The 10,957-nt window shown below is 33.2% G+C and overlaps 1 protein-coding gene across 2 annotated transcripts; it reads right to left on the bottom strand.

The window, feature by feature from the left end:
• LOC107946283 (protein ESMERALDA 1) lies at window positions 1–5,446 on the bottom strand. Of its 2 annotated transcripts, none has more exons than XM_016880541.2 (10): window positions 4,877–5,446; window positions 3,887–3,956; window positions 3,705–3,772; window positions 3,490–3,578; window positions 2,516–2,713; window positions 2,144–2,348; window positions 1,829–1,996; window positions 1,429–1,596; window positions 1,136–1,326; window positions 1–717 (listed from the first exon to the last, which is right to left on the bottom strand). In XM_016880541.2, exons 1-10 carry the CDS (start codon window positions 5,240–5,242, stop codon window positions 555–557), a joined length of 1,686 nt encoding a protein of 561 aa, XP_016736030.1. In that variant the 5' UTR covers window positions 5,243–5,446; the 3' UTR covers window positions 1–554. The 2 variants fall into 2 exon arrangements, 1 of the variants encoding a protein (XP_016736030.1); XR_005921745.1 differs by having other exon boundaries at window positions 480–717; window positions 1,136–1,312.
• Window positions 5,447–10,957: the final 5,511 nt, after the last annotated feature.

The following is a 10,957-nucleotide window of genomic DNA, read 5'->3' as shown; positions in this document are numbered from 1 at the left end:
TAAGCAAAAATCGCTAGTGAAATCGGATTAAAATTGAAAACCATGAAACAAAATTGTACACCAAAAATCAATACCCTGGTTTCTAACAAATGTACACCAAATTCCTTCCTGTGTTTTACAGTTCAAACTGCAACTACTTTCCAAAAAAAGTAAAAAAAAAAAATCAAAACCTGAGTATGACTGAAAGAATACCATGTGTAAGATTCTGCAGCTGCTACATCAATGGCGAAATGACCTCCTGTTAATGCCGGAGGTTAACCCCTTCAATTGCAAAATTGTCAAATTTCATGTTCTCCAACATCATATGCAAAACGATGCTTCTCCTCATCAACTCAATCCCAGTGAAATAATTAGATCAATAGATAAAAGTGATCTCTGAAAAAAAAAAACAAGTTTCCTCAAAAGCTCCCAAAATTGAATTGTATGCCCCCTTGCAACATCAAGAGGATGAAAAGAATGAACAAATTAGACACACAAAATAAGGGTCAGCATCAAGATGTGCTTGATATATCACAGGGAAAAGAGACAGCAATCGAGATCCCTCTCCAAGCAGATCATGTCGCTGATGATGATCCTGGGTTTGTGGATTTGTTTGTACGACACATGCAATCGGGGCACGGGAAGGTATATATTGAATCAACCAGCTTTTTCAGTTCAAATCCCTTTGAATCACTATGAGACCGCATATTCAGCATTTGTCTCTTGAAACTTTTCCACCTGGAATAAAAAGGGAACATAAACTGAATCCAACAGTTCTTATTCACAATTATCACATCTTAGAAGCATTCTAAAACAATCCATGATGATATGTGTTTCCTCATAGAACATACGAAGACCCCCTAGATTTCTAGGGACATCTCCAAAATGATCAAAAGTTTAAAATATCTCATTGAGTTTGTACCGTGCAAAAGAAATCTAAATGATATAAAGATCTGAAGTGTCTAAAATAGATGTTTCAAGATGTATTTCTTCATGTTTATCTAGATGCTAATGTTTCAAAACTCGCAAAACCTTTCCCCAATAGTCTAATACTGGTCTTACCTTAATCATGACAGAAATAGAGCATCAATCTTTTTCTCTTCTCTAAATCAAAATCAATTGATCTTTATTTTTTGAAAAAAAGATAAAAGCATACCCAATATTAGGATTATCAAATAGCAATGCCAACTTTCGCTTGTCTGGTCGAATTGTCTTAGAGTGTCCTCCAAACAAATATCTTCTATGGCCCATCAAAAAATGAGGAAAATTTCCACCTTGAGTTGTCACAAATACCTCACTATGAAGGCAAACAGTATAATCTATGGCAGCCATCCTGGAAGAAAAGTTCTGAAAGCAGTAATCCCATCAAAGAGATGATAATAATCCAATCTCAAAGGCATTACTTAAAGGAAAATGGGTGGTCAAATCTTATATGCTAATGCTTCAGACCTTATATGGAGCAAGTTCTTCCTCGGATGCCAGCATCTGTTTTGTCTGCAAGTTGGGAAACATGTCCAATAATGGAGCCATTGTTTTCTCAGCATTGTATATTTTCCCGGATGCCAAAAAGATATATGTATTGTTACCGAATCCCATTCCTCTTAGCATCAATCCAACCTAGTAGGTGCAAGAAGATATTAAACAAACCATCAAGAAAACCTATAAATCCATTCCTAAGAAACATTGGCCTACCCTAATTCTACCTAGTGCCATCCCACTCTAACAAAATAAAATTACCTCCTTTCTTTCGAGTAAGAACAATAAATTCATCATCTGGCAAAAATTGCTCCAGTTCAATTTTCAACTCAAAGCAACTTTATTAAACAGACAACAATGCAACCAACAATACCTCTAGAGGAGTAAGTGGGCATTTCCCATTAATCCTGATTGCTCCAGGGCGTATAACTCGACCAGGTTTGGTAAATTTTCCTTTCCAGCCTCTTTCTCTTGCATTTTTCATGTCTTCTTTTTCTTGCTCCCCACCATCAAATACACAACAAGAGAAAGCAACCATATCCTGCATATGACAGAAACAGTACATTATACACGTCATACAAAAATGGAGTCAATAAGAATGCTATTATTAATAGCAACAGCTGTCCTTTTTTATGTTTAAAAAGGTCATCAATTGTCAAAATACATTTTCTATTTAAATAATACAAACCTCCTCAAAGCGAAGATGAACAGAGACATACTTGCCCCCTGTATTTGCACTGAGCTTTTTCATTCTTGCAACCAAAGTTTCTCCAAGGCTTAGTATTGTACTTGAAAACCGTAAAGCTTCATAATTTGCCAAGCATCTGAGTCTTTGTACAGCTGGAGGAGCATCAAATGATAAGCGATTTGCAAAAGGAGAAATCCTTATAATCCTGTCATTCAATCATAAAATAATGAGCTTAAATTAACAAAACAGCAAATAAAAAGAAATACTTTTGTTCGCATTGTGTTGCTGTAAGCAATAAAGTTTGGAATCACTAGTTGTTGCTGAAGCAAACAAGCTAAACTTAAAAAAGAAACAATCAATGCTCAAACTCACTTTTCTTCAAGGAGCTTGGGTAACACTTCATCCGTATAATACTGAATGGATGACCACGCTTTAATTTTGAAGTTGTAGACATTGGTCAAATTGTGGTCAAACCGTTCCATTATGTACTCGGGGATCTTATCAACAACCTGTACATTATTCTCTAACGCACTGATAAAATAATCTTCATCATAGATGTCTTTGAACTTGCTGGAAAAATAAGCACCACGGACAGATTTCAGTCAATGCGATACAAACTGATGTGTAAAACATAATCAAATAATGGTTACAAGGAGCACATGTAATGCAGAAAAGAAGGAATGATGTGTAGAACTTACAAATGAGGTAAATGAACCAAGATAATTGAGAATCAAAACAATGATTGGATTAAGGAAAATGTCAATTATATCATTTTAACAATTGTTAGGCATCGAAAAAACTTGTTTAAATTATAATAATATCTTTTTAACATCATTCTCTCCCCCCCCCCCCCGGTTTTAACACTTCCCTGAATTTTTCCTTCTCTCTAAATTTCCAGTAAACAAAGCCTCAAGAGCAATTCTCAACTTAAAATGAGAAGATAATAATGGCAGTCTGGCTTTAAATACATTCTCCAAAAAAGAAGGGAAAAAAGCATTGCCAACTTTTAGAATTAACATTTCACATTGCAAACCTAAAGCGTCCTGAATTAATTGATTCACAGCTCAAACTAAAAAATAGCATGCAAGCACACACAGCTAATTTCAGTAATATTTTAATCAACAATAACAACATTGAATATCAGTACAGCTAAGATCAAAATATCAGGACACAAATTAAAAGTGACGATAATGAACCTCCTTATAACAGAATCAGATCATACAATATTTATAAGGCTAAGCTTCCCCATATATATTTATTTGTTATAGAACTGGTTATTAATAAATTTATAATTTTTCCTTGAGATACACAAGCAACATGAGAACAAAAAATAGATGACTACAGACCTGGGATCTCGCCATATGCTATGAAAATGGAAATTAGGGATTAGAAGTGTTGCATTAAGATAGCCTGCCACAGCAACTGCATTGCATATCTACAAAATACCCAGAGCAACCATGTAGAGAAAATTTAAATAACAAGATCATAAAATAGGCAAGCTGCTAGAAAAAGGAGGTAAAGCATAAATACTTAATAAAATCTAATGAAGAATAAAAACAACCGATGTCCTCTGCTGATTTAAGCCTCCATTTGCCTCTACATAAATGTAGCCATTTGATTCAGGTAAACCTATAGTAGTTTAAAGAACAATCAAATATTAAACTAGCGAATATAGTGAGCAACCAAAATAAAGGGAATGAACTGTAAAGTGTTTACAGTAAAACAAAGGGAATGAAATCATACCTTCAGAAGGCTTGCTCACACAAGGCCTCCACTCCCCCCCTTTATAGGAATTTTTCCAAATAGTCAAAATCTACAACAATTCAATAACTTTAAGGCAGATATAATCACGAATCAAGAATCATCATCAGATGAAAATATCAGCAATCAACTTAAAATGCACAAAGCCTTAAACATGCAACTATTTCAGTAAACAGTTACGATAACAAGTTGAATGGATAAAAAATTTTCACATTACACGATTGGATACCATCACAGTATATAATTGAAATTGCCCTTAAGAATCAAAATGAGAGAAGCTGGAGAACAAAAAGGAGCTAACACCCATACAAGGGACCTAATGTTCCTAATCAGCTAATCAATTATGAAATGCTACCATGGCAACTGTTTACCATCCTGGAACTGGTAATAAAGTGATTGAGTTCTTACCCTAACTGTAAAAGACTATCATCAAATTATCTAAAAACCACCTGTATCATACAGACTTAAGATTTAATCATTGAAAAACAATAAATTTAACCCATGTTTTCCAGATCCAGATACGATCTGAAAGATTGTTACAGCAGGAAATGAAGCAAGTAAAACAAAGACACCAGGTGCTACTCCTCGAGAACAATAGTGAAAATTTTAAATAAAGCTACAATGATTCCTTGATTCAGCATTCTATACTTGTGTTTCATTCAAAGGTTAAAAAGACAAACATTGCTAAATTTCTAAACTTTCAAGAATTTATAGAATCATTCGGAAATACTCAAGTCTCAATTCAAATAAATAACACAACATGAAACCATCAGGAAAAATGCAACTACATTCTCCAAGTTCCTCAAAATTCTATTAAGACCCAAACCCAAAAGAAGAAAGAAATCAAAGACAAACTCAAAAGTTGAAATGGATCAAGAAACATATCCGACCCAAGATAGAAAACCTTGCACAAAACTCGGATACGGAATCATAAAACCCGAGAGTAAAACCGAAGAAATCAAAGTGACTCACCGCATCAGCAGAGGAACAATCTTCATTCATCTCAATTTTAAGCTTCTCATAAACTTGGGGACTTCGGTAAACGGAACCCGGAGCAGGCCGGTGTTTAACAAGGGGAACCACATCAAACGAAACGGTGCCCATGTAAATAAGCATCCCAGAGATGTAAATGAGAGGAGCAAAGAGGAAAATCCCTTGTCGACGAAGAAGAACCGAGAGAAGTAACCAAGCGACATGATGGGCAACGGTCCGCCCTGGTTGGAACGGGCTAAACCGGCCCGGTTTCCTTCCGTGGCGGTACCTTGGTGACCGTAGTGGTGATGCCGGCGGTGATGGGGTGCTATGGCCACTACTAGAAATCCTATTTTTCGCATGCATTTGATAAAAAGAAAAAGAAAAAGAAAGTAGAATTTGATCCTCTAATTGTTAACTTTCTTTTCTTCTAATCTTTATTTTTCTTGAAGATGAAAGGTTTGTATGTAATTTCTGGGTTTTTAATCATTAATTCTTATTTCTCTCCCGTTGGCACGGGAGAGAATTATGAAATATAATCAGAGTTGAGGATTTCTTTTCTGGTTTTAAATCTCACTCACGCTTTACACTTTTTGTTTATTTAGCATTCAAGTTTTATTTTCTTTTAATTTCATACATACATTTTAATTAATTTTTTATTGTTTAATTAAATTTTAGGGATGATTTGATGAAAATTAATTGCTACGAATTCTTCATTTTTTTGTTAATTGAATAAGTTTAGGGTTAATTTGTAAAATACTATCTAATGAAGGAGATTTTATTTGGATGTTAGGATTGATTTGATGAAAGTTAATTGTAAATTTTATTAGTTAATTTTACATTTTCATTAAATCAACTCTAAAATCCAAATACTATTATCTTCAAGTATCAAAATGTATAGCTTTTGTCAAATATAACACGTGCAACACATTAGAAAAAAATGTCAAACTTAAGTACTAAATTATGTATTAAGCCGTTTTTTATTTTTCTTTTAAGAATTTAGTATTCCTTTTTTTCGAATTCAAAAATTCAAATCTAATTATTATAATTGTTAAAATTCTTCTATTAAATTTACTAAAAAAAAAACTTGATAGTCATGTTATACTAAAAATAAGGTTGCAAATGTTGATTAGGTTTGTTTCTTTTTTAAATAATTTCAGTTGTAATCATATCTGTTTTTTTGGTTAGACAATACCTAATTACCTAAAATCCTTCCCCAACCCATAGATAAGAGGATAATGCGTATCAATGCACTCAAACTCACGTCATCTTGTAAACTCAATCAGCAATTAGGTTTTTTCTTAAAAATACTACATTCGAAATTATCATGATAATTTTTTTTGTTATAGTGTTCTTAAGAAAAATTGGCGTTAACATATTGATCAAAATAGTTAACAATATTAGCTATTTAAACTAACTAATGAAATTATAAAAATAGACTAGCCAAATTATGTCTAAGATTAAAGTGTATAGATTAAATCTCAAAGTTTAACATAATATATGACTTAATAGATCATTATCTTATAAAGTGGAAAGAAGCGATGTAAATCTAAAAAGGAAAAGGAAATAAAGAAATAAACGCGTGTTAGCCACTTAGCGCGTCAGATTATACGACATTTAAATTATATATAATCATATAAAATTTTAATAAAAAGTTAATGATACTAATTAATAATAATTTAGCAAAAAAATCAACTAAAATTGATAGACCAAAATTGAAAAGAATAAACTGCATTTATTTATGGGTAGGAAATGATTTGTTTTTTCATAACTTGACTTTATTTATCCACGAAAAAGGAATTAAAAATTAAAATTGAAAGAAAGCTGCAGTGTCCATAAGTGATAGATATATTGATTACAGCTTATTTATTGCAAAACTCAAGATATCTGACATTCTGCTTATTTACTAGAAACCTGAATTTCAATTACATTAACAATTTTAGATTCAACATTAAACAATAAGACAACGTATTATTTAGATTTAACATTAAATAAGTTGTGACCCATTACATTCAAATTACACGTGGCATATAAATATGCTGCCAAATGTAGTCCAAAGAATGCATCCAATGAGATTTCATTTTGAGGAATGGTGGATTATAGAGGTTAGTGAAGGGACTATTGTAGAATGGGTTAAGTTGAAGGGTAGGCTCTGGTGAGAAGATTTCTATATGGGAAGACTCTTGGCTACCAAGGTCTGTCAATGCGTGGTTGAGCAGAAATGTTAGTACTAATGAAGTTAATTTAGTCTCAGATCTAATTGATGCACAACCTAGAATTTGGAAAGAGGATATTATCTACAACACCTTTCCAATGGATGTTGCCAGGGTGATTCTGCAAATTCCTTTAGTGAAGGAAGCTCATGAAGATATGGAGCTTTGGAAGAGTGAGCCATCGAGTGAGTTTTCCGTTAGGAGTGCTTATAAACTGTAACACCTCTAACCCCTTTCCGTCGACGGTTTAGGGTCACGAGCATTACTTACGAATCAAACAATTAATTCAATCATAATCAACATATAAACTAACTAATAACATTATAATATGCAAGGGCAGGTCACGATAATCTAATACTTTTATGCTAGATTCTTATACATTCGAATAATAAATTATGCTATTGGAACGACAAAAATGTGCAAGTATACACAATCGCAACAAGTAATAAAGTGACAAGTAAATGTCGAGTTATTGTACCCACAGGGACTATAAAAAAAATATTTATGAAATTAATGTTAAAACACTTTGGTGATGGAAAATATTTTGGTTTAAAAATGATTAAAAACTAAGGATTAAAAACTAAGTAAAAATATATATATATTTAAAAATAAAAAGGTTCTAATGCATGATTTCAAATAAGGTTTAATCAATATGATATAATTGTGTTGGATTAATTACATTCCTTTAACTTAGAATTATTAAACTTATGTTTATATTGCTACGAACAAATTCACGGCAACTCGATAATTTGCTAACTACTGCTCATACATATTTATTAAATTAATCAATCTCTTCAACATTTTTTAATGTCAATCCAAGCGATTAATCAATCTTCACAAGCATATAAAAGATCAAGTGAGGTAATAGAGTATTTCAACCTTGGAACAATTTAATCACGATAATCTTGCAAGTTATGCAAGGCATATGTATCGCCAAATACAAGCTAAATTAACTTCAGCTACCTTAGAAGAATAAACATGCATTGATTAAGTATTGTGTCGATTAATTACAATTTCAATACGATTTAATAATTAATTCATTAGTTATCTAACAATTAATATTGCAAGAATAACTTAGGCATGATTTTACTTAATCAAGCATCTTACCGAGGCCTATAACAACACAAATATAATTCAATAATTCAAGCAGGCAAAATATAATCAACTCATCACGGATTAAATTTAAGCTAGATTGATTAAAATAACCATTTCAATAGCATAAATATTCATAAACATGTTTGTCAAAACAGCAACGAAATTTAAAGAGATAAGGAACAAGGAGCAAATCCAGTGTTTCTCCGTGGCTTGACTGATTTCTCCGTTCTTCGTTCTCCGTTGTCCTCGGCTATCAAGGTGGCTTATGAACACTTTAATTGCTGCTCAACAATGACTGATGAGGACCTCTTTCCCAAGATAAGAAATCGGCACTTGAACAAAAGGGAAAATGGGAAGGAAAAGTTGAGAGAAAATGAGAGAGGAGAAGAGAGAATGAGAGTGTGAGGGATCAGTTAAATGATCAGCAATGGGTGGCTTTTATAGCTGATTGTGGCTGCGAAAAATAACAAATTCCATCAGCCAAAGAGACCCCCCTTGGCCGGCCACACACATGACAAAGTTGAGAGATTCAACTTTGTTAAAAATAACCTGGGGAAAATCCATAAAGCCACATTTTTTGGAGGTGTTTGAATGCAAGGTTGAAAGTTCTTCAAGGGCTTCTTTGCAAGCTTATTTAGTCAGCTAAAATGCTGATTTGGGTCAGCATATGAACGGTTTTGGGCAGCTTAATTGGTGTCTGGTTCGGTTCACTAGATTCGGTTCAACCAATGCGATTCAACTGGACCCTTTTTTTCCATAATTAATTACTAAATTAAATTGAGAATAAATTAAAATTAATTATATTATGAATTAACACACATTTTTGGATCATCTTAGGCTGGAAATAAATTTGCCTCGATGCTTCAAATTGCTTCTCGTTTTTATTCTTCGAGCATTGTCTGCCGAGCCAATTTTCGCCCTTTGTGCAAATCTGTCGAAAATAGTCAAAATTAGTCAAAATTAACTGTAAAATCAATTAAAATTCATCATGTTCATATTTTAAACATAATTTAATTATTTTATAATATTTAATTATTTTTCGACAAGAATTTAACCGAAATAACATGATTTTAAGTTAAAAAGGGCATGTGAAAACACATAAATTTTCGTGTTTCCAGCTATGCATTTCTAAACTTGGTCTTCCACTGTTTACACTCTTACCACTATTTATCCCTTCTAAAATGTCAGAATTCGGATACATACAAGACTATTCCAATTATTAACATCAGAGTATTAGTCCATACTCCGTCTACAATTATCTTTTTAATTTATCTTCGATGATGTTAGTGAAATGCACTTAATTTAGGTTTGCTAATCCACCCCAATTCAGAGTAAAAGTTACTCTTACAGCCCCTATTACGAGTCTACGGGACCCTAAAAATAGTTTAAAAATAGACAGGGACTAATTTGAAACAAATTTGGAAGTTTAGGAAATAATTACAAAAACTTTAACTGCAGGGGTCACACGACCATGTCTCACACGGCCAAGTCACACACCCGTGTGTCTGGCTGTGTGGGCATTCAAAGTAGGGACACATGGTCATGTCCCAGCCCGTGTCCGTGCCCGTGTAACTCACTGACTTGGGTCACACGACCAAGCCACACGCCGGTGTGTCATGCCGTGTACCATTCGAAATGGCCTCGCATGCTCTTGTGCTAGTCGTGTGGACTTAAATTATGTCTTAAACCACAAGTTTACCATTCCTACTTCCTTGGGCATTAAGCAACTCAAAAACCATTCGTTTAACCTATTTAAAACACGATCAAACACACTTAAAACATGTCAAAACAATCATCCTAAGTGCCTAACCAATGTACTCTCATTGGTACCACATTTATATCATCAAATCAAATTATCAAAGCATCATTCAAAACCAAATTATAGACATACCAAAATCACTCCATTTTTTTGCCTAGTTCATAGCCACCTAAACATCAACTAAAATTCACAAGCATCTAACCCATCTTAGTTTAATACAACATACCCAATTTAAGGCTCCAAACACATATTAAAACTCAAACATATCCTAGGTACATGCCATTACAAAACCGTACGCTGATTAAAACTCAGTAATATTTCTATAATTTGAACATTTAAAGTCAAGATGATATAAAATGCACAATTGAATTTTAAACACATATTATTGTCTAAGATCACAACTATCATATGCCAACCTTTTTGAATTAATACAATTTCTATATAAATATCTTTTCACAATTTGATTCACATTTCATTTAAACAATGGCATTTCCATTCCATATCCAATTCATGAATACATAAGTCATGTATCTCATTTAGTCACAACATATCTCATTTTCATGTTTCAAATCACTATCCCATTTTCAATTCTCATACAATATCATCCATATCAATTATAGAACCGTTTTATTAAATTACCCCTATTAACACGACTCGGACTTGGACTCGGACTCGGATGGATACACGGATCCAACCAACACACCAGTTTGGCACCTAGTGCCTCATCGGATAACTCGGAAGTAGTAAATGCGCCCAGCGCTATATAAATTGATACCCAGTGTCTCATTGGTTAAACCGAAGTAAATTGGCACCCAGTGCCTCATCGACTTGAAGTCAAAGAAATATCTAAACTCTTCCTATCATGTGACATGCCATCTATATCCAACTCAGCCCGATATAGTTAATAGGGTTTAATTTCACATTTCATATACAACCAATATCCATTATCCAACTTTCACATTAACACATATATTCATTTCAATTCAATAACTAATGCATTCATAATGTATCTAC

The sequence above is a fragment of the Gossypium hirsutum genome, chromosome D12, assembly GCF_007990345.1.
Source record: "Gossypium hirsutum isolate 1008001.06 chromosome D12, Gossypium_hirsutum_v2.1, whole genome shotgun sequence".
NCBI classification, from domain to species: Eukaryota; Viridiplantae; Streptophyta; class Magnoliopsida; order Malvales; family Malvaceae; genus Gossypium; species Gossypium hirsutum.
This window is presented reverse-complemented; position numbering and strand designations above follow the sequence as displayed.

Coding starts and splice junctions, on each gene's coding strand:
- LOC107946283 (XM_016880541.2), bottom strand. CDS start 5,242: ATGCATGCGAAAAATAGGATTTCTAGTAGTGGCCATAGCACCCCATCA. Junction 3,773..3,886: donor TGTGAGCAAGCCTTCTGAAG/GTATGATTTCAT, acceptor AAACTACTATAG/GTTTACCTGAATCAAATGGC. Junction 1,597..1,828: donor GCCCACTTACTCCTCTAGAG/GTATTGTTGGTT, acceptor TGCACCTACTAG/GTTGGATTGATGCTAAGAGG.